The 24,636-nt window shown below is 40.4% G+C and overlaps 1 protein-coding gene across 7 annotated transcripts in view; it reads left to right on the top strand.

Annotated features, from left to right (window-relative positions):
- LOC147217007 (VPS10 domain-containing receptor SorCS1-like) overlaps positions 1–24,636 on the top strand; it is a 249,876-nt gene that overhangs the window by 141,285 nt on the left and 83,955 nt on the right. For all 7 annotated transcript variants that reach the window (XR_015109043.1, XR_015109044.1, XM_086176923.1 and 4 more), the window contains one exon: positions 16,326–16,484. Coding sequence is in view for 5 of the 7 variants with exons in the window: in XM_086176923.1 (XP_086033049.1) it covers positions 16,326–16,484 (159 nt within the window). In the remaining 2 variants the exon portion in view is untranslated. The remainder of the gene's footprint in view (positions 1–16,325; positions 16,485–24,636) is intronic.

Below are 24,636 nucleotides of genomic sequence, written 5' to 3'. Positions count from 1 at the left end.
TGATGATGATAATGAGATAGCAGTGTGATGTCAAAGGAATTTCTAAAAGAAATACTGTGCTAAATGTTGCTTTTGGCGCCCCACTTTGTCACTAAAATATAATAAATTGTAGTTATAGTTGTATGAAACATGTGGTTGAGACGATGGATAATGGGATTTATTTAATTTGATTTCAATTTGAACTTATTTCAATTTAGAATTTGCAGTTTATTATCGTTAGTTATTTGGATTAAAACACACATGCAAAGTGAACTAAAAACAGCAGTTATGAAGCCTCAGTTTACAAATAACAAAAAACTGAAAATAGATATTTTTTTCCTCTTGATATCAATATCAGAGTTAGTTGTAGAGGGAGTAGAAGGAGAAGAAGGAGAGGAAGAAAGGGTGTTCTGAAGTAGGAAGAGAAGAGGAAAAGGCAAGAGTCTGGGACAGAGAGTAGGGAATTTGAAAATTGGGTAGGACAAGGAGTAGGAGTAGGAGTCATCTTGAAGGAGGAGTTTGTTATGAATTTTCTCGAGGTGAACAGAATGTCAGATAGATTTATAAGTCTGAAATTAGAAATTGAAGGAGTGATGCTCAATGTTGCCGGTATGTCCAGCAGGTGGGATGAGAGTTTAAGGAGGGAGAAGGAGAAGGAGAAGTTCTGGAATGAGCTAGATGAAGTGATGCAGAATATGCCCAGATATGAGAGAATGGTAATTGGTGCAAACTTGAATGGGCATGCTGGTGAAGGCAATAGAGGGGATGAAGAAGTGATGGGCAGGTATACATGATAGGAATGCAGAGGGACATATGGTGGTACATTTTGCAAAAGAATGAAAATGGCTGTGGTGAACACTTTTTTTCCAGAAAAGACAGGAACAGAGGGCAACTTATAAAAGCAGAGGTAGGAGCACGCAGGTAGCATGCATCTTGTACAGACGACGTAATCTGAAAGAAATAGTGACTGCAAAGTAGTTTTAGGTGAGAGCGTAGTCAGACAGCATAGGATGGTGGTTTGTACGATGACTCTGGTGACAAGGAAGATCAAGAGGACAAAGGCAGAGCAGAGGACAAAGTGGTGGAAGCTGAAAAGGGAGTGTTGTATGTCTTTCAGGGAGGAGTTGAGAAAGAGTCTGGGTGGTCAGGGAGAGCCTCCGGATGATTGGACAACTACAGCTAGTGTTATCAGGGAGACAGGGAGGGGAGTACTTAGTGTGTCGTAGAGTATATACAAGAAAAGCGGTTAGTGAAGAAGAAATTGGACACTAAGAGGACTGAAGAGAACAAACAGGAGTACAGAGAGATACAATGTAAGGTCAAGATAGAAGTAGCAAAGGCAAAACAAAGGATGTACGATGACCTGTATTCTCGGTTGGACACTAAGGAGGTAGAGTATGATCTATACAGGCTGGCGAAACAGAGAGATAATGATGGAAAAGGTGTACAATAGGTCCGAAAGATTAAGGATAGAGAGGGAAATGTATTGACAGATGCTAGAAGAGTGAGGGGAAGATTGAAATAGTACTTTGAAGAGCTGATGAATGTGGAAAATGAAAGAGAAGCAAGGGTAGAAGAGGTGACTATTGTAGACCACAAAGTAGCTGAGATTAGCAAATATGAATTGAGGAAGGTATTGAAGAGGATGAAGAGTGGAAAGGCCGTGGATCCTGATGATATACCTGTGGAGTTGTGGAAATGTCTAGAGGAGGCAGCAGTAGAGTTTCTGACTAGGTAATTCAACAGGATCTTAGAGAGTGAAAAGATGCCTGAGGAATGAAGATAAAGTGTGATGGTGCCCATTTTTAGAAATAAGGGGGATGTGCAGAATTGCGACAACTATAGAGGGAAAAATTTGATGAGCCATACAATGAAGTTATGGTAAAGAGTAGTGGAAACTAGACTGAGAGCAGAAGTCAGCATTTGTGAACAGTAGTATGGCTTCATGCCTAGAAAGAGTTCTACAGATGCGGTATTTGCTTTGAGAATGCTGGTAGAGAAGTACAAAGAAGGCCAGGGGGAGCTGCATTGTGTTTTTGTAGACCTAGAAAAAGTCTATGACAGGATGCCAAGAGAGGAGCTCGGGTGTTGTATGAGGAAATCTGGAGTGGCAGAGAAGTATGTTAGACTGGTGCAGGACATGTATGCTTGCTGTGAGACAGTGGTGTGGTGTGCTGTAGGGGTAACAGGGAAGTGTAAGGTGGAGATCGGACTCAATCAGGGATCAGCTCTGGGCCCCTGTTTTTTGCAGTGGTGATGGACAGACTGACAGATGAGGTTAGACAGGAATCTCCATGGACCATGATGTTTGCAAATGATATTGTAATCTGTAGTGATAACAAGTTGAGGAAAATCTTGCAATGTGGAGGTATGTGCTGGAAAGGAGAGGAATGGAAGCTAGTCGCAGCAAGACAGAGTATATGTGTGTGAATGAGACAAACTTAGATGGAACCGTGAGGCTATAGGGAGTGGAGATCAAGAAGTTGGGGGATTTCAGGTACTTGGGGTCAATAGTCCAGAGCATTGGAGAGTCAGGAATTTCTTCCTTATTTTGATGATTAAAATCATCCACCAAATTCCTTTCGCTGTTTCATTATTAACTGATAGTAACTACGAATAATTTATTCATTGATGCATATCAAGTTGTCTCAACTGCTACTGGATCATTTACCAACTGTGTAAATATGTGTATTCGAAAACAGTTTCCCAGCCCCCCAACCAATTACTCTCACAATGCACCACCAGCACACAAGGCGAGAAACAGCCCCTATTACGCTAGGAGGTAGAAACTGACATGTTGCTATTCGTCAAGTCTGGGTGAGAGAAAATGTCAGCTGGCATTCAATTAGGCTGGGCATAAATGCCTCAGATCAAGAGACAGTGTTCATGTCTTCTGAGTAAGATCAAGCAGTTGAAAACACCTGGTCAAGGAAGAGCGACGAGGCAGAGGGAAAGAATTACTATTATGTATATCAGCTTGTTTTCTTTAATGTTTTTCAGTAACAGCTAGATGGAGTATGGTCATCTAACATGGGCATTATGCAGATTATTCAGAAGAAGGACCCTGTCACAATTCCAACAATCTATCTATGCATATGTAGGTTTTGTTCTCAAGGAAGAACAAGGGTTCTTAAGATGAAACATCAAGCATGGAGTCATATCTAAATAGTGAAAAGTAATAATTTCATTTGGACTAAAATTGTAACAAATTTGAATAAGTGCCCAGATGGATTAATCACAGGCATTATCATCATATTACTATTATCCGTCTTTTAAGCTGCAGTACAACATGAATCATTATAGGCTTTGTGCAAATAAAACATTTTTAAACATAAATTTAATGCAAACAATATATTCAACATTTTTTTGCACTGAAAATAAATCACTATATGTCTTCAACATTTTATTGTCGTGTATCACAAGGAATAAAAAAGATTTACAGAGAGGACTCACAATCCAATTACAGGGTGACTTTGGAAAATGGAAAGTAAAAAGATTATTTCATTTCTATTCTATTTTTGGAGTATCTACAGTACTCACATAGCTGAGTAAGCCAAGTATTCTCTGCACATGTTGAAAATGTCCTGTGGCCTTCACATGTACTTCATTAACCTTTGTCATTTCCAACCCTTTTTCACATAAGTATGAGGTGTAAAAGTATGCCTATTGAAATTATTCATACCAGATGAACATAGTTATATTTTATTCATGTATGCAGAGATGATTATATGCTTCCAGAGAAAAACACAAACAAACTTGTTTTTGAGGGCAGGGACTTTTGTCATTGTGTGTTATATCTGCCCTGTTTGACAGGACAGATATAACTAAATTCACAGTCATTATACATACAGTATGTTGCAGTGGTTAGCGCTTTGGCCACACAGCACAAAATACCCTGCTGCCATGCCAACAGGGGGCCTTTCTGTGATGAGCTTGCATGTTCTCCCCATGTCTGCGTGGGGTGCCTCCCACAGTCCAAAAAAACACAGCAGGTTAAATTGCCTAGATGTGCAAATTATGTCTTTATATGTGGCGCTGGGATTGACTGGCAACCAGTCCAGTGTACTGATGTATCCCGCCTCTCAACCGAGAGCACCAGGGATAGGATCCAGCAGACAGACAGACGGACGGACGGACGGATGGATGGATGGATGGATGGATGGATGGATCTGATGGGAAGGAGGTTAAATTGATGAATGACTCACAACCCTAATAGATGAAATTTTAAGATCATGTATTAGTCACATCCAACAACCATTGTGAATGATCTCAACTCAACTAATAAAGGATATTACGAGGAGTCAAATTAAGAGTAATTCCCTCATGGCATATTCTTCATATCGTGAGATAAACTCAGACTAATCGGAAACGGTTTAGACATGTACAAAGGAGGGAAAGTGAATAAATGGTGGTTGGAACTGCCAACTAGAGGAAGTCCATCAAGCATATTAATGGATGTAGTGAAATAAGACACAAAAATATTTTTTTATTCAGAAAAACTATTTTACTCATGAGCCCACTCAAAAATCATATTTAATGATTGTCCTGAACTTTAGCTACCCTTTGGAGACACTGTAAAGGATCATCAAATCCCTATAACTCCAAAAATGTTTTCAAATTCTGTGGCCTTATGGAGGGAGAACTCCATCTTCAGTCTTGTCTTCACATTGAACTTCCACAAGGCCAAAGCATCCAGTTTAAAACTAGAATACCATCCATTCCTCTGTGTTAAATAAAGGTCTACTTTTGCTCCTCCAGTTAAAAAGTTCTGAAAGGTGGCCTTTTTGTTTTGTATGTTTGACCCCACAATTAAAACATGGGCAAAAATGCTGTCAGGTTAAAAAGAGTGAGTCTCCTAAATTCTGTAAAAACAAGACCTACATTTTTGGACAGATTGCAGACAGGAAACTTCATGGCCTCCATGCAGTGTAAGTAGACTCTTTCTTTACATTTTCTGAAATGTTAATTTAACTCTGCTATTGTTAGTAAGGGCAATGTTAGGTCTTTCAATCAGGGTTCAGGTGGAGATCAGTGGGGTATGTAGGACCCTTCTCAGTATACAGTAGGAGAGTGTTTTACTGTGGACAATCTCTGCCTCTGGGGGCCCAAATGTCTCTGTATCAGCCAAGTAGATCAAGCCCCAAGCACAGGGATGGGCAAAGTGTGGCCCGCGGGCCACATCTGGCCCGCTAGTCTTTTTAAGCCCACCTGCCAAAGATTGCTACAGATTCATACTTGATGTGAATGATTGAATGAGTGGATCGATGAATATGGGCGCTCAAACAGGAGATTATTTCATTTTTGGAGCTACTTGAGAATTTTCCTGAGCTGAATAACACAGATCGGGTTTGTGATTTAGCCTGGTGATTTTCAACGAGTGTGCCGTGAGAGATTGTTGAGTGTCATGTCAGTGACGCGATGATGTAGAGGTCAATGTTTGAGTTAGTGCTATGCGACAGTGGCAGTTTGGGATCACAGAGAGAAGAATGAGTTACAGTGATGGAGATGGAGAAAAGAAAAAAAGAAAAGACGGTGAACTCGAGGCAAAACAGCAAAAGCTATCATTCATTTGGATTCACTTTTACCGGGGAATTCACTGTTCCCTCTAAGCCGTGGGTTTGCGCAATCGCACACTGCTCCAGATTTTATTTTGTGCTTTTTATTTTTGTGGATTTTATTTTCTGTGCGCGGGGAACGCTGGAGCAGACCGCAATTGCGCAAAAGCGCAGCTTAGAGGGAACAGTACCGGGGATGCAACAGCACTGACTCCGCTGCCCTTGATGTGTGGTGAGAAGCTATCCAATAGCGCCATGGTGCTTAAATGCCATCTCCAAATGAAACATCCTTCCGTTCAGAACAAGCCGATGGACTATTTTGTACGCTTACGTACAATTAATGAGAAATGGGCAATTTTTTGGAGAAAAGCCACAAAGATAAACGAGAAAGCTGGTAAACGGGAAAAACTGGTTTGTCCATGAAATGTGAGCAAACGCCAGAGCCTTTAAAACCAAGCTGGTTTTATTTTCAAAGCAAATGTCAGACAATGTTTAGACAAATGTCAGACGAGTCTGATATGTACCATTTACATTTTTTTTTTTTTTTTTTTTCATATATATCTTATCTTGTGGTGACCCGGCCCGTCTATCAAATTTTAAAAGTCAATGTGGCCCCTGAACTAAAAAGTTTCCCCACCTCTGCCCTAGCAGCAAGCCCACTGCCTCAGCAAGTGTGGCCTTGTTACACCCTCTGGCTGCTTAAAAAAAAACAAAAATAAAAATAATTACATTCTTCTTATTGCACCAGGCTCCCATTGGGCATTGCCAGTCCTTAGGTACAGTCAAGCCCACAAAGTAATGGTTCCATCAGCAACTAATGCAGAGAGACAATTCTTCTTGGTCTGTGCCATTCAAAACAAACTCAAGAAGAAATGGGTAATTAGCACTTAATCTATTAGCCTCATGTTATGTACTAAATCAGAAGGCCCAAAGTAAAAACAAAACTTTGGCGCCCAACACAAGCAATTCCAAAAATTAACAATTCTCTGTATTTGGGCTAAAAGACCTGATGGAGGGTCCAAACATGCTAGCTAATGACACAGCAGGGAAGCTATCAGGTAATTTAAAGCCAACACTTCGCTGTCTTATGACATTTGGGAATGTATTCTACATCTAGCCAATGTTTCATCTGTTGCAGTTTGAAGCCTTCCCAGTTGTTCCCCATCACATTATCATGCCCCAGAAACAGGCAGCAATGGGTTCCAGGGGAGAACAGGGAGGTCTCCATGCCAACAGTAAGAGCTGGAAATTTCCCCCTCTGGGACAATTAAAGACACATTCAATTCACACTTGTCATAGTTGGCTTTTGCGAGCCGGTAACACGCTCCTTTTAAGCTCAGCCTGACAAGACCTGATGATCCGCAGGTGTCCACTGCACCCCAACTGAAATCCATTCTCCTGTTCAGTCAGGCTCACTGGTGAAGAACTAAGGTGAAAAGAGCTGCACACAGAAAATATAGCCTCAGATCCCAACAGCAAGACAGTGCACAACCCTGTCATACACCTCTATGCACCCAACAAGGAACACACAGGTTTCCATTCACCATCAGCACACTCTCAATGCCACTATGCAACACCTGGATCAAAGTGATGTGACCAGTGCTGTTGGATCACTCTTCTTGATCTAATGAGACCAAGCCCATGTTTTGACCCAATGAACACTGTTATGTTGATTTCTTTTATTGACAAATGCGTTATGGTTGTTTCTTGTGTTGGCAAACCAGGAAAAGCATTGACTTACTATATACCTACTCTTTATTATTTGACAGATATAACTCTTGTATGTGCTCATTGCTCCCACCACATTGTACAACTCCCCCAATCCCACACCCCATAACCCTCTGGGTAATAAGGTATATATATAAATATTTACCAAAAAATCTCCCTTCCTGAAAAAAAAAACAACAAATCTTTTTATGTATTCAACATTGAGATTTATAACTGTAAAAGGTCAGAACACCGAAAAAGGTCAGAACAGCAGGTCGCTGCCCATCTTTTGCCGTGAGCTCAAAACATACCTCTTCACCAAACACTACCCTTCTAATCGCACTTAGCCCCCAACCCCCACGCAAAAAAAAAAAAAAAAAAGATGGCTATTTGGTTGAGTGGTCACTTCTGACTTCCGACTACTGATACTTCAGATCTTCGGTGACTGAATTGCACTTCTTGTAAGTCGCTTTGGATAAATGTGTCTGCTTAATGATTGTAATATAATGTCATGTAACTGCATGACCAAAACAAGAAAAAAAAACTAAATTTGTTCAATTTCACTTTGGCTTAATTCTAAGTGCCAAACTTTCTTTTCTTAGTATAAAATATCCAAAACCAAATATAGATTTTAACTCCATAAACAGTAATGATCACCCCCTCAGTCCATAACTTGACATCTCCTCCAGCAAGTTTGTGTGCACCTTTCAGGTGGTTTAACCATCCCTCTGGCTCTATGTTTCACTGCCAGTGAACTAGTTACCATTTTACCAAAGTCACTCTTCTTCGGGTAACTCTGACAGTCCCTGTCACCCTTTGTGGCATTTGTCACATCTGCAGGTTTGTGGCAGTCTCTGAACAATTGGATTCTCCTCAAACCTGCTTCCCAATCTTTCTTGATGATATAAGACCAGGGTGCGACCTCCTACAGCATTAGTCCCAACTGCATCAACGTTCCAGTTGAGTAGTCCCAAAGGCGGACTGTCCCCTCTGTCCCCTGGTTAAAGGCATGGCAGGTGTTTTGCACTTTTGCAATACCATTTCTGCCTCTCTCTCCTTTTCTTTTGCTTGTGTCACTTTGAATGCCCCCTTTGATTTTAGCATGTTTTCATGCATGGGCAGATTAGTGTGAATGCAGCATTCCATCCGCATCTGAGCTGGTCCATCCATCCATCCATCCATCCATTCATCTTCCTCCATGTATCAGGAGTCGGGTTGCAGGAGCAGCAGCCAGAGGAGCCCGGGCCCCCCTCTCCCCTGCCACATGGTCCAGCTCCTCCAGGGGACCTCAAGGCATTCCCAGACCAGCCTGGAGACATCGTCTCTCCAGCATGTCCTTGGTCTTCCCCGTGGTCTCCTCCAAGATGGACATGCCTGGAATACCTCCCCCGGGAAGGGGAGGTATACTCTTTTAAGAGTGTAAATATCAGTGGCGGGCCGTGCATTTTACACCTAAGCCTTCAGTAGTAGCACGAATCAACCCCCCCTTTCCCCCCCACCTGAGCGCTGCAGCTTTTTGGTTAATGAGAAACCGCTATATATAGATCAGCAACGTGTTGACCCCCCCAATAATTAGTTTATGGCTATAAAAAATATCTTATTATGCAGAAATGCAATATAAAGAGAGGTGCATCACAGATAGATAACCTGTGTAGTGTTTAAATTTGCTCGCGAGAGCGCATCACCTGACGACAAAGGGATGCCCAACTCTGTACTCTTCAACTGACAACCCCCTCCGCGCAATCGATTGCGCACCCGGCTTTGTCCGGGGCGCGGCCCGGCACCCCAAGTGCCCAAATTCCAAGAGTGTGTAAAACAAGTCCTCATTAGGAAATAAACCCGTCCGTTGGGGCGATGGTATAAAATGGCCACGCCTCCTCGGCTCAGGGCCAGAACCTCCTCACCTGCACATCCGCTGGACATGTCTCAGCCGGTGTGCAGAAAGGGTGAACGATCCTCTCGGGGTGACATTCATTCTAGCCCGGGATGTAAGTGGCCCGAGATATGTCCTAAAAGTATTTCCTGACTTTGAATAAACCATTCTTGCTTGATCAGTTCCTGACCATTGTGACATTTTTCCCTGAATGAAATCTGAAGACACAGGGACAAATAAAGTCCGGTCCCGTGGCGTTCGACACAAAAACGGACAGTAGCCACAATAAATGACTTTATAGTCAACAGCTGGGACATTTAAAATACACCAACAATAACCTTATAAACTTGCAGTATTATTTAGGATAATAGAAGCATTTAACTCTGAAAAAAATCTGATCATTTGGAAAGAAAATCCATCCTCCTTTCTTTCCTTAAAAAGAGTTAAATAATTCTTTCGTACAGATTATCCGTGCGCTTCAGCTCCATCAAGAAGTCCTTTTCTATCGCCATTGAGGCTAATGCTGAAAGTCGAGCTTGCCCTGTCGTATTCCTGGCATAAGTTTTAATTCGTATTAGGGCTGAAAATGTCCGCTCGACAGATGCGGTGGACACAGAGATGGTCACCGCCAAACATAATAATGTGTACAGCTACCCCATGCTCTCACTCAGATTTTTCTGTCGAAGGAAGTCAAGGAGATCACTGGGAGATTTTCCTGCAAAATCATCCATTGCATACAATACAGTCAGTTCTGTTTTTAGCCAAGACAGATGGAAAAGTGTTCCATGGCTCTGTGTTAAGCTGGAGAAGGCTGCTTGCGGGAAATCTTTCCTGTATTCCCGAAACTTCTGGGGGTCGAGGAGGGTGACAAACATCAGTTTTTCCTGGTCTGGAAATCTCGTCTGTGTCTGACACATACTATTGTCCAGAATCCTGCTGTGGAGTTGGTGGTAGTGCGCGCAAGGATCTTGCACTTGCCATCTTCGTGTGCTCGGAGCGCCTACAGTGCGTTCAGTGGCCTTGTAGAGTTCCTTGTATCGGCTTCTCTCTCGCTCAACGGTGTCACACAACTCCTTTACCCGAGCCAAACAAAAATGTACATCCAATTTTTTGTCCTGTAGTATTGAAAAGAGCACGTCTGAATACTCAAAAAGGCCATTAAATGTGTGAAGTAAAAAACAAAACTCAAAATCATCCAAATGTGCCTTAAATCCATAAGCACAGCGTACTGAGTCCTCATCATACTTGTCATGATGCTCCAGAATGTGATCAAATAGTTCAATCAGAGCATCTCTCTTCTTTAATACTGTATTGACCAGACTGGATGTGTACTGCCACCGTGTTGGCATCACAAGAGGGAGACGCCGCTGGCAGATTTCATCCAGCAGTTGCGTGCGCCTAGGTGATCTAGAAAAAAATGTAGCAAGGCCATTGAGGTGCCCGAAAAAGATCTTGCATTCTTTAAGCTTTGAGGCCCCCTGAGTCAGTACTAGATTGAGCCGATGAGCGTAACAGTGTATGAATAAAGCCAAATGTGCTCTCTCTTTAATTTTAGCTTGCACCCCGTTTAATGAAGAAGACATAACTGCTGCGCCGTCAAAACACTGTCCCACAACTTTACCCAGACCATCAAAAATCGGATGATTAGTACTGCAATGTCATTGGTATGCTTCCCACTGGTAACATCCTCAAATCCGATAAACCGCTCCTTGACACCTGTGCCCGTTACGTAACGCAGGACCAGTGTGAGCTGCGCTGCATTACTTGCGTCTGTCGTCTCGTCCACCATAACATAGACAAACTGGGCTTTTTTTAACTTCGCCTTTAGCTCTTCTCCCATCACTTCAGCAATAGCAGTGATTAGGTCGTTCTGCATTTTGCCCTACGTCCCACTAAACACTTTATTAGTGGACAGGTGGTAATGTGAATCCGTACAGCTCTCAGCAATGAGAGATAGAAGCTCCACAGAATTTCCTGTTCTTGGATCCAGCGCTTTCATTGTGTCCCTGAAAAGAAAGTTCCTGCTTGCCCCAAAAAATTACTCAGTCTATCAGTCTTTTAAGGATTTCCCTATTTTTCTTCACTTTTTCGTTGTGGAGCTCCGTTTCCCTGCGCGCTTGTTCGCTCAGCTGTAGATCCACTCTCGTTTCCCCAAAAGTTTAGGAAAGCACAGTTGCTTGTAAGTGTCAGGCAGTGCGTTGGTGTCTCGTTGCTGACTTGCTCAGGCATGTCAGATTTGCAAACCCAGTGTGGTTCCAAACACCATGCCGATCGGTGGCAAATAACAAGCACTCCCAGCAATACAATTTGCAGTGTACTTCGGAGCCTGTGAGCCAGGGGTACCGGTCGTAGTTTGTAGCTTGAAAATGTCGGACAAATCCTTTTCCTGGTTGTGCAAGGTTCGCGAGCTCAGGAGTTGCCCAACCGTTCTTTACTATGTCCAGCTTTTCTTCAAAACTCCATCTAGAAAATGGCTTTAACAATATATTACCAACTAAGTCTGTCTCTTCTCCTCCTGCGGCCATTGTGGGTTAACAAAACCAATATTAAACAAACACAACTATATTTCTGTTCTCAGCACGCTAGTAAGCGTCCTCGCTAATACACTTGTCCACTCTCTGACTATGCAATTAGAGGGTGTGAATACGCTGACGTTGCTGAAGCCTGCGAGAAGGCTTCAATGTCGCTAACTCAAAATCTGATTGGTTGAAGCAACAGTCATCAACACTTATTTTTTGCCTTAAGTGCTGGCAGAACCGATTGTGCAGCCGATTGATCATGGGTTTTAACCAAATTGAAATGCCAGTATGCTCTTCATGGCAGCAGTAAAAAAAAAAAAATTGAAAAAATAATGAATGGTCAGTAAAACCTATTAGTAATATCTTACAAGTTTTTAAGATGTAAAAAATAATGCTAACAACAATATGTATGGTCAAGATAGAGGGTGTCAAACTAATTTTTCATCACGGGCCACATACGGCCTAGACAACGTGTAATTTACTTTTATCATTCACATGTATGCTTTGCAACTGATCCCACTGATCATACAAAAGCACCAAACTTTAACAAGCAATTGGTATTGAAAAATAGAGTAATGCACTTTAAGATTAAATGAGACTTATAAAGAAAGGGATTTCTAAACCAATAACACATGTGCATATGACATCTAAATCAAATCCCTTCCTACACCTTTCAAATTAAAGAGAGTTCTATTAAATGTGTCAGGAAGAAAGAATTCACCTGTCCTGTAAATGTGTAAACTTCATCCATGAAACATCATACACATACAATACATACTGAAAATGTATGGAGTTGCATTAACAGTAGAATACCACCATACTCTTTTGTAGTGAAGCTGGTGACTAACATTAAATTGCACATTTTCGCTAGCAATTAGGTAGCTGGCTTTTGTAGCTGCTTCACTGATTTCTCGGCTATCGGTGCAAGTGGACTGCTGTTTCCTCAGACCCGCCAGCAATTCGGTGATCTTATCTCTTTTCAGTTGTCCTTGCAAGCTGTCATATTGTTCAGTGTGATGAGTCTCATACTGGCACTGAATATTATATTAATTAAATACAGAAACTTGTTGCAAACATGCCAAGCATGAAGGTTTCCTGTGCGTCTCCGTAAATGAATAGGACAAAGTCCATTTTTCTTTGAAAATTCTACACTCTTTATCCACTTTTCTCGACATTTTGGCTAATTAGGGAGTAGCGGGAAGGCAGAGAACATGGATAGAAACAACGTCGTAACAAGCAGCAGATGGCACATTGATAACGTCTGCTGATTGGTCTGTCACAGTGATGTTGCTTGTCTTCTACTCTGACCAAAATAGTGCACTCCCAAGCGGAAAATTCTTGAATCACATTTACTTAAAAAAATTAAATCCTTGTCTTTTATGGATCTTTTCACTTTCAATTTATCCTGCGGGCCTGACCGAACTTCCTTGGGGCCAGTTCCGGCCCACGGGTTGTATGTTTGACACCCCTAACGTAAAGGCACTGATGATGAGGGTAAGTAAGTCAGGCTCCTTCACATCCCCAGAACCAGCTTCTACAGCTATGTATCAATCCCGCAGGGTTCCTGGCTTTGACCACCACCACCCAGCTGACACTGTGTCCAATCTCATTGGCGCTCTTCAAGGTAGTGAGGCCATTGGAAGGGAGACCCATGTAATTTTTGGCTGTGTCCAAGTCATGAAAATGTAATGAAAGTGAGCTTCACCTATCAAACTATTTTAAGAGTTCATTCATCTCTGGGGGTTCCCCTGCTTTGAGCCAAACTTTCTCTGGTAAACCCAACTGGAATAGAAAATGATGCATAGAAGTTGGTGTTTTACTTGTCAGTTAATTTAAGTCTTTATCCACATTAATGAAATTACAGAATCATCAAATAGCATATTATAGACCCATTGTGTCACTGGTCTAAAGACACACACTGAAATATAGATTTAGAGGACCCACCCATGAGTGCACGGACACTGTAGTGAGCCCACTTGTGTGTCTGAGCTCCGATGATTCAATTATGTTTGCATCTGATATCATCAAGGGATTTTCTTTGTCAGTTTTCCGGGGAGTTTGCCCGAATTTTGCAAAGACATCGGCTTCTAAGAAAAGAAGAAACCTCTAGGGAAATTAATGCCTTAAAGGCCTGAATGAGCAGAGGCAGAGGAAATGAAAAGACTGGATGACAAGGTGCACGCACACAGTGTAATACACACTCTACAAGATGCATCACAGTGATGATGCTGGACTGATGCAAATTGTTATTTGAGATATGCCATCATCAGTCCAACACAGTGTGAGTGAGGATGACAATTTTTTTTTTTTGTTGCTGTTGTTTTCCTCTCCCAATAATCTGCTGCCTGTGTTGAAGTAACACAGTTCAGATAAGGTACTCTCCTGATTGACTAGTTTCTCTGTATTTATTCAGTTTAATACAGCGGAAGGCAATTTTAGTTTCTCTGTGTGGTTCATTTTGTTGTAGTTTTGTACTTCTGAAGAATACAAGTATTTCATGCATTCATCTCTGAAGTGGGACATTAAATATTACACACACAAGCAAATGACTGCAGCTGGGAATTGATCAAATTATGTGGTTTATGAATGTTAGCTGAAACACATATTTTGGAGAAGGAGGAAAGATGACACACTAATAAAATAAAATCTTCTATAATGAACCTATTCTAAATGTTTCAGTTTTGTTTATTTTTATTTTTTTGTTTTTTTAACACAGTTGTCAAAATTGATGTGTATTTTGAGTATTTCACATCTTGCACTGAGGAAAAATTGTAATTTGTATTTCACAAAACTCAGACAAACAGGCAAACAACAAACAAATAAGCAACAAACAAAAAAAACATTCAGAACATAAAGAAGTCTCAGCGAAGTAGCAGAATGTGAAAATGTAGAATTAAGTTGCCCAATTTTCTATAATTATTACTTTCATTTAGGTTTCATCTAATTTCCATTTTTTTTTACCTTTCTTTTCAGATATAATTACTTATATATAATTTATTTTAATCCTGCAGAATCAGCTCTTAAGTGATTTAAGGATTTTGTACCATGCATATATCATCATTGACAGATCATTGGCATTGAAATGTTTTGAGATTAGTCAGGAGCTTTCTGCTATTCTCATTTAGATGTGGTATGTTAAGACCATCTTGATTTTACTTTAACTGTGTGATGGTGGCGGGGTGTGTGTTGGGGGGCAGTTGTTATTACATTTGTTGTTGATGGAGCATAAGATAAGATAAGATAAGATAAGATAAGATAAGATAAGATAAGATAAGATAAACTTTATTCATCCCCATAGGGACAATTCCTTTGTTGCAGCAGCATAACAATTATGATAAAAAAAAGGGAAAATAAATATGCATATAAATATGAATAGAGAAACAGAAGACAGACAATAGCAAGACATCCACGAATAAATAGAAACCAGATAACGTCAATTCACAGTGTGTCTGTGTACTGAACCAATTAAGAATAAGAATAAGAATATGAATATGAATATGAATATGAATAAGAATAAGAATAAGAATAAGAATAAGAATAAGAATAACTTTATTTTACCAGAAGGAAATTGTTGTGCCAGAGTTTCAGAGTAAAAACATAACAGTAATAAATAATAGGAGGAAATTGTAAAAAACAGTAAAAAAAAGGGGGGGTGTATAAGAAATACAAATAAAACTATAAAGTGTCAAAGTCAAGGCTATAAAGATTTATAGATTTATAGCCTTTATAGATTTATAATCTATAAAGATTTGAAGATTCCCTGCGGCTGAAGATGAATTAAAAAGTTAAAATTTAAATCAAATTAAATTAAATTAAATTAAATTAAATTAGATTAATTAAAAATTAACAGACCCTTATGATTGCAAGTCTCAAGCAAAGTTAATATTGCCAAATTTATCTTATCTGAAGATTCAGTTTACTGCTAGTGACAAGGCTGTAGATAAGTCACTGATACAGATATAAAAAATGATGTTCCGTTTCAGAGCTGGTTTGAGCAGGTAACCTTTGAAATAATTAATCTGATTATGATTGATAAAACTGCTGATATTTTTGCACCACTGGTGATGTCACATCATAATTATATAGTTTTTAATCGTTAAGATCAATCTGCGCCAGAAATATATTTTGCCCTGATACAATTGTCAGTACAGTACAGTTTGATATGATTCAGACATATGGTCACTTTTTCCTCTGGTAGGGTTTAATGTATAATTTCAGAATGAAAAAAAAAAAAAAAAATTCAATGTCATATCCAAAAAACATCTCACACATGTCACATCTGAAATGCAGTCAGGGGTAATGTAAAATTATTTTGTTAGAAAAATATAAATTATACTTTTGTTACATCATATCAAAAAATCATGAAATGTGGCTATCAATATGATTCAAATATAATCTGATTCAACTTTTTACACACGCGTATGTATGTATATATGTATATATGTATATATGTATATGTACATACATGTACATGTAGATGTTTTTGTGTGTGTGTATATATATATATATATATATATATATATATATAATATGTAATTTATTATAATATATCATAATATATAATATTATATCCATTATGAATCTTTTTAATCTCTAAATGAACTCCAGCTCCACAAACATAAATGTTCAACAAAGATGATATGGACATAATGGATATGTGTAATCTTACCAGCATCAAACATTTATGTACAGATCATGTTGCTGACTGATCCAGAGGTGGAGAGCAGCCTTCTCATCAGTTCAGATGAAGGTGCCACTTACCAGAAGTACCGGCTGAACTTTTACATCCTCAGTTTGCTCTTCAACCCTGAGCAAGAAGACTGGATTTTGGCCTACAGTCATGATCAGAAGGTAAGAAGATGGGCAAGTTTAGCTGTCAGCCATTAAGAAGGTCAGTCAGGAAGGTTTTGTTACTGCAGTACTGCAGAAGTTGGATAAATAAATATTACTCCATGATTGCGCAAACTCACACACTCCCAGTGTGAGTTCGGGTAGTTTACACGTGAATTACATTTCCTCCCTGTAAAAGAAAACAAGAACATTTAAAATGTATAAAAATGCAGTAATCATTTCAAATTTAATATCAATAGGTTTCAGTGCTATGAAGTAGTATTTCAAATGTGCCCTTTTCAGCCAAATTCAATTTCAGCTCAAAATATGACTTCATGGGAGTGTACACAGTCCTTGTCAGGTTATGGTAATGAAATATGTCATACCATTGTGTCATTTGATTTCAAAATGAAAATCAAACTAATCTAATAACTAGAACAAAATGCACCTGAAATTGATTTGTGGTTTTGTTTGGAGGGAAAAAAAAAAAAAAAAAAACAACTTTTTTTAGTAAAAAAATGTTGCAAAGTATTTTTTTTCTTTATTACAACGAAAAAATGTGCTGTACTGCTGAAATTTAGGAAACAAAGCAATTTACACATGTGTTTAACTTGACTATTTTTTGTCTACACAAATGGAACCCAAATGCACAACTTACATTAAGATAGCAAACAAACAATCTTAATTGGGATGTAAATTGTCATCAAATACAGAACCCAAGCGTACTGCAAAGTATAACTCAAGAATATGTAAATACAGAATACAAAGGAAAATTTATCACAAAAGATATGCTGACTAAAGGGAAACAGACTATTTATACACACATTATACATACATACAATAAACTGACCACAGACTTAATGGGGGAAAAGAACAGGTGTGAACAATATATTCTAAGTTACATACCTCCTTAATTGGACTATGGCTTTAGCAAAAATTGTGAAACATTTTAATGGACTGTATAAAATAGGGGAAAAACACAAACCTAAACTTCAAATGATTTTTTGGGGTCCCTTATTTCCCAAAATATAAAAAAAAAAAATTAACAATTTACGAGATATGTACAAACTACAATGTGGAGAAACGAGGAAATGAGGAAAATCTAGCAGGGCACTGAAACATGGATGCTTAGCTTTAGTGGCACACAGCAGTTTTTTACCATCAGCAATCGGGATTATTAAATTGTCTCACCATCTCCATCTGTGGCTATCGTTTGAGCAAGGCCTGCTTGAACTTCCTGACTTTTCACTCTAATCCCGAAGTGCTGTAACAGCGCGATCACACCTAATACGACCCCTGCTGTCCAACATAAAAAAAATGCAGCAGGTGCACCAAGCAGGGATTCAAAGACAGTTCAGTTAATTTAATTATTTCCATTTACCACCTGGTTACATGTAATTAAAAACAAAATACTGAGATTCTCAATGGCAGCACTGTGGTGCAGTGAGTAGCATAACTTCACACCAAAAAGGACTCTGGTTTAATTCTCACAGGGAGCTTCTCTGTGTGTAGTTGCTCGTGTCTGCATGGGTTTCATCTGAGTTTTCCGGTATCCTGCAGCCCAAAAGACGTACAGAAAGGGCATTGGAAAAATTGCCTAGATGTGCAAATGAGAGTGAATGGTATAAGTTGCTCTGCGAATGACTGGCAACCTGTCCGGGGCGTAGCCGGCCCCTTTCCCAATGATAGCTGGGATAGGTTCCCTGTGGCCCTATGTGCAGGATAAATGCTGGATAATGAATTAATAAATGAGATTCTCAGAGGAAGATGTAATACAGTGGGGCAAAAAAGTATTTAGTCAGCCACCAATTGTGCAAGTCCTCCCACTTAAAAAGATGAGGACTGTAATTTTCATTATAGGTACACTTCAACGATGAGACAGGAGTAAATCAGACAATATGATTTTCTGTATTTTTTTTTAAGAATTTATTTTCAAAATATGGTGGGAAACAGGTATTTGGTCAAGAACAAAAGTTCATGTCAATACTTTGTTATACAGGTGGTCCTCATTTAACGACGTACTCTGAGTTACGACAGGCTTTGCCATAATATTAAAATACACACGGAACGCTCTGGCACTGGAGTTGTGAGTGGGTATTTGCTGTTCGCGCTCATAAATTGCCTGTATTCATGCAAATAAAAACATTAAAGAAAAAAAAAGGTAAAATACCACGGTACAAAATGCCTTTGTCACGGAGCGGGCGGACTCGGGCAGGGAACCACACCTCAGAGCAGGAATCTGGGTCGAAAGAGCTTTATTTGGATTGAACGGCAGGTATGGTAGGACGGGTTGCAGGACGGACCCCCAGGCAGGGTGACGGCAGGAAGGACTGGGTCTCACCAGGACGGGTCCCAGGGTCCCAGGTCACGGGTCCCAGACTGGATCAAGGTCCGATGGTCCACCAGGGGGTCCCGGTCTACACACAGGGTCTGGTGGCTCACCTGGGTCAAGGCAGGATCAGGGTCCGGTGGTCCACCAGGGAGTCCTGGTCTACACGCAGGATCTGGTGGCTCACCTGGGTCAGAGTTACACGGGCCAGCTGGGTCCGGTTCTAACGGGGGCAGGGCTGTGACAGGGCTGTGACAGGGGGCTGTGACAGGGGGCTGTGACAGGGGGCTGTGACAGGGGGCTGTGACAGGGGGCTGTGACAGGGGGCTGTGACAGGGGGCTGTGACATCCTCAATCCTCCGGTGCCAGGCAGAGTGTGTCGCTGCCCTTTATAGGGATCTTGATTAGCGGCAGCTGGCGCCGATTGCGAATTAATCTCAGCCGTGTATCCTCTCGGGTGCAGAGAGGAGATCCTGACAGTACCCCCCCCCCCCAGTGGGCGCCTCCTGGTCCCCCACGGAGCCGGCCTGGGTGGGTGTGGTTCCCCGAGTCCATGGTGGCCGGAGGATTCTGTCACGGAGCGGGCGGACTCAGGCAGGGAACCACACCTCAGAGCAGGAATCTGGATTGAAAGCGCTTTATTTGGATTGAACGGCAGGTATGGTAGGACGGGTTGCAGGCAGGACGGACCCCCAGGCAGGACGGACCCCCAGGCAGGGTGACGGCAGGAAGGACTGGGTCTCACCAGGACGGGTCCCAGGCAGGGTCAAGGCTGGATCTCGGGCTGGGTCAAGGCTGGATCTCGGGCTGGGTCAAGGCCCAATGGTCCACCAGGGGGTCCCGGTCTACACGCAGGGTCTGGTGGCTCACCTGGGTCAAGGAAGGATCTCTGGCTGGGTCAAGGCTGGAGCTCGGGCTGGGTCAAGGTCCGATGGTCCACCAGGGGGTCCCGGTCTACATGCAGGATCTGGTGGCTCATCTGGGTCAGAGGTACACCGGCCGGCTGGGTCCGGTCGTAACGGGGTAGGGGTCTGGTCATGGCAGGGTAGGGGTCCGGTCATGGCAGGGTAGGGTAGGGTAGGGTTGGGTAGGGTAGGGGTCCGGTCCTGACAGAGATCCTGACAGCCTATGTGTAACCATGCAAATACTGCATGGTAGTACGGTAGAAACAGTGTTTTGCTTAACGACGAATTTGCTTAACGATGGACCCCTTAGAACAAAACCCCATGGTTTAGTGAGGACCACCTGTTGGCAATGAAAGAGGTCAAAAGTTTTCTGTAAGTCCTCACAAGGTTTTCACACACTGTTGCTGGTATGTTGGCCCATTCCTCTATGCAGATCACCTCTAGAGCAATGATGTTGTGGGGCAGTCGCTGGACTTTCAACTCCCTCCAAAGATTTTCCAAGGGCGTTGAGATCTGGAGACTGGTCAGGCCACTCCAAGACCTTGAAATGGTTCTTATGAGGCCACTCCTTCATCGCTCGTGTTTGGATCATTGTCATGCTGAAAGACCCAGCCACGTTTCATCTTCAATGCCCTTGCCGATGGAAGGAGGTTTCCAAAACTCACAATACATGGCCCCATTCATTCTTTCCTTTACACAGATCAGTCGTCCTGGTCCCTTTGCAGAAAAACAGCCCCAAATCATAAAGTTTCCACCCCCATGCTTCACAGTAGGTATGATTTTATTTGAATGCAACTCAGTATTCTTTCTACTCCAAACATGACAAGTTGAGTTTTTACCAAAAAGTTCTCCTTTGGTTTCATCGGACTGTAGGACATTCTCCCAATCCTCATGTGGATCATCCAATTGCTCTCTAGTAAACGTCAGACAGGCCTGGACATGTACTGGCTTAAGCAGGGGGACACGTAGGGCACCGTAGGATGAGTCTCAAGGCTCTCTCATCTTTTTAAGTTGGAGAACTTGCACAATTGGTGGCTGTATAGTATAGTGGAGCAAACTTTTTTTTATGGTGGGGCAATTTTTTGCTCCACTTCTGAATAGTAAGAGTAGTTGTCTTGGACCACAACTTTTGCCATTGCCGTTGTAATATGGGTATTTGGGCGCAGGGTGTGGCATTCTGTTCTTTGTTATGCAGCTGTAGCTGTACTGCCCCTAGTCCATACTGTTAGATGGCTCGAGTGCTCTTTTCTTGGTCATAAAACTTTAGCACAGGCTCTTTGGTGAACATGCTCTTAAGATTTACAAAGCTGTCGCCCTGTTCATGCATACATGTCCATATGTATTGTTTCTCTGATTGACATCTGAGTGGTTGACAATTGAGGAATGAACTTCAGGCTTTTGACGTCATCCTTATTTTTGGTTTGCTCCATGACCTTTATCTTTATCTCAACAGGTCTGTGAGAGCCCGAAATTTTGCTTGTTTTAGGTGACCAAATACTTATTTTACAGAGGAATTTACCAATTAATTAATTAAAAATCCTACAATGTGATTTCGTGGATTCTTTCACCCCATTCTGCCTCCCATAGTTGAAGTGGACCTGTAATGAAAATTACAGGCCCCACTCATCTTTTTTAGTGTGAAAACATGCACAATTGGTGGGTGACTAAATACTTTTTTGCCCCACTTTAGAAATACAGAATCATAACCTCGAAATACTACAAATTCAACAAGTCTCACCCCAACCTCCCAGCTGAAGTGACATGGTCAAGTATGACTGAATACTGTCCATCCAATACAAGTTCCTTGTGAACCTTTTCTCAGCTGCAAACCCAATGATGAGTCATCTACGATCAATTAACAACTGGAGGATATAATATCATCACAAAATGATTGGTCAAGTTTCATCAGTGATTATAGAATTTGAACCTATCTGGATAAACTGCACTCAATTCAAGCAGTCACTGTGAACCAGTCAATTGGATCGTCCGTGAACCCTTTATTTTTGTGCTTCTTCATCTTTGTAATATTCTAAACTGACACCATTAGGCTGCCATGGGGGGACGGCAGTTTGAAAAGTCTAAGAAAGTATTTACAGAAATTTGCTGCAAGTCAAGGTATTCTGGTAAATCACATGCCTATATCTAGACAAAGCAGATATCAAACTGCACATGCTACTGTAGCAATAGTTATTGCTTATTTTATACAATTAGCGCTTAAACATCTTTCTATTTGCTTTACTCACAAGTTTTCAAACTTATCAAAAACTCAAACAATGGAAGGTAACTTCCTTCCCCCTTGTGTGTCAGGGCCTGAAGCAGAGGCAACTATGGGAGAAATCCTACAACCAATGAGTCAAGGAGGTCGTTTGTTTCAGTGGATCCTTGAGGCTCTGATGAAATCAACATAATTCAACACGATAATTCAACACGATAACAATGAGCAGATTTCAGAAAATCTAAAGGAAAAACAGCTACATTCAAACAACAACATCTCAATATCATACTGTTTAATGAGTGCACACTGCGCTCTATGGAATACTGCCAGCAAAACAATGTTGATTTGTTGCTTTACTTTCTGCTATGACAAACAGATTAAGAAAACTTACACCAAAAATATTTGATATTAAGTCTTGAAGATAGCTGCACGTTTTAAGTTGACTGAGTTTGTTATTGCACCAGGAAAATGCAGCAACTCCCTAGAATAACAGGATAATAAACTAGGCTGTTGGCTATGTTACTTAATGGAACATAGTATGGAGAAGTTTACAAATTCTTGATGAAATTCATGAAAAATGAAGGAATTGTGTAGGCAAGAATGAATGCAAAGTCAAAGACTGTACTGTCAGGAAAGCAGAAAACATTGGTAAGGACTAAGTTAAGTTTTTTTGAGTACCAAACAACTGTAACCTAGATTTATGATATTAAGACTTTTTAAAGTTTTGAAATGTAGTTCAAACAATGTTCAAAAGTGTAAACACTGTTTTCACACAGACACACATAATTCACACTTAACATATTTTATTGGCATTAATATTAATTTTTCCGGTGTTGGATTGTAGCATCACTCTCATTTTTATTTTTGTTGAATTAAACATCTGTCGGTAAATTTCATGCTTAAAACCCAGAGACCTCCCCAAAATCCTATTTTAACTAATAACTCACAAGTGAGCAGGTAACAGTGAAAGACAGTGGTATAATTAAAAAAAAAAAAAAGGATAAATGACTGTTTCTACTTTCTACTCTAAATTTTCATGCCAGTTGGTCTCAAAGGCTGTAACTAATATGACTAATAAGGGATTCTCTTTTAGATTGAGTGTGTTTATGCAAAAATATTGATTGTATTGGTATGCGCATGGTGTATATGTGTGCCTACGTCTTTTCACAGGTATTGATTCTAAAAACAGATTATTATATTGTATTCTAAAATCTGAACCATATATTCCAGAAATATCTCACATGACTACCTCTTTGAGAATTCTCCTTTTTTCATTACTAGCTATACATTTTTCATAGCTGCATGCATGGAATCATTAAACGGAAAGAGGTTTTTCAATTTCTACCAAAGAATATATTTAATTGATGTTTATGGATTAAATCTAATCCATTTTTATTTTAGACTTTGGAGTAATTGCATAGCACTATGTGGCTGTGACCAACTGACTGCCTGGCTCAGGCCATGACCCTTTAAGTGGTAAAGACAATGAATAAATAATTCATTTTTCAATAATTTATGAATGATTTAATTATTTTCTGTCAAGCTGCCATGTCGGTACGCACACACACACACCCTACACACACATTGATAGTGGCCCTCTTTAGTCACATCTCTTCATCAACTCAAGACATACACCTAATACATAACATCTGTAAACCAAATAAAACAAATTGTAGCCTCTGCGGGAGGAATTGAAATCATTCGTTGTCCAAACAACTTAATGAGAATCATTCATCTGTATAATGCCTTTGGGTATTTAATGTTGAGCAAGAGCAGATGAAAAAAATACGCTTTTCAAAGTCAATGACATATTTCCTTGATATAAGGTTAAGTGGTCAAACTGTTCCACTTTAATTGCATCACTGATTTATACAATAATCAGTGTGTCCTTTGTCTATGTCTACTCATTTATTGTGGCCATCTGAAAAACATTCAAAAATTGTGGACTTGTGGCTTCCACGTTGATTAATACAATACATGTTTTATCTATTTACCAACGCTGTGGGGATGGTTTTTGGCTGATTTGTGCTTAGGCAGTGATGAAACATCCATAAAAGTGAGCAGCAGTGCTTGTCCTTGAAGACTTCACTCGTGACTTATGAGGTTGTTAGTGATATTAAAATGCAATGAGTTACAAAGAGGCAAATAACAAATTTAACAATGACACTGCAGAAACGCTGTAATGATCTGTGTGGGATAAATGAGAGATCCACCGATCCTTATCAAATGCAGTCCTGTACTTCACCCTTCAGGATAATTTAAATAATACTATTAGAAAATACAAAATACATATTCACAAAGTGACTCACATTTTTGTTACCCACTAATGAATAATTGTTTACATATTATGCATGGCTGCCCATGCTTAAAATGAAATGTCCCAGCCCAACACACTGATATGGGCTTTATGCCTCATTACATTGTATCTGCAAGCTACAGAGTCAATGGGTTTGTCTTTGAATTTCTAGGAGGATTTTTGGACACATAATAACTTTATTTGTGTATCTTATAGTTCCTAATCTACTTGATATTCAGCCAAATTGCATTATGGTACTTTGGATAAACAGTAATAATTTGCTTGTATTAATACCATGGGAAAACAAAACACCCATCCAAAATGAAGGATGCATGCAGCCTTGACCATTAAGAGCATTCTGTCAAATGCCACTCTCACTTGACCTCCTTAAAACATTTCCTTAGCTGGTAACTGGTCTCTGTTGTCAA

Source organism: Fistularia commersonii, chromosome 29 (assembly GCF_037954325.1).
Source record: "Fistularia commersonii isolate RoL2024-O1a breed Wild chromosome 29, RoL_Fcom_v1.0, whole genome shotgun sequence".
Taxonomy (NCBI): Eukaryota; Metazoa; Chordata; class Actinopteri; order Syngnathiformes; family Fistulariidae; genus Fistularia; species Fistularia commersonii.
Note: the sequence above shows the minus strand (reverse complement) of the source record. Positions and strands in the feature narration are given on the sequence as shown.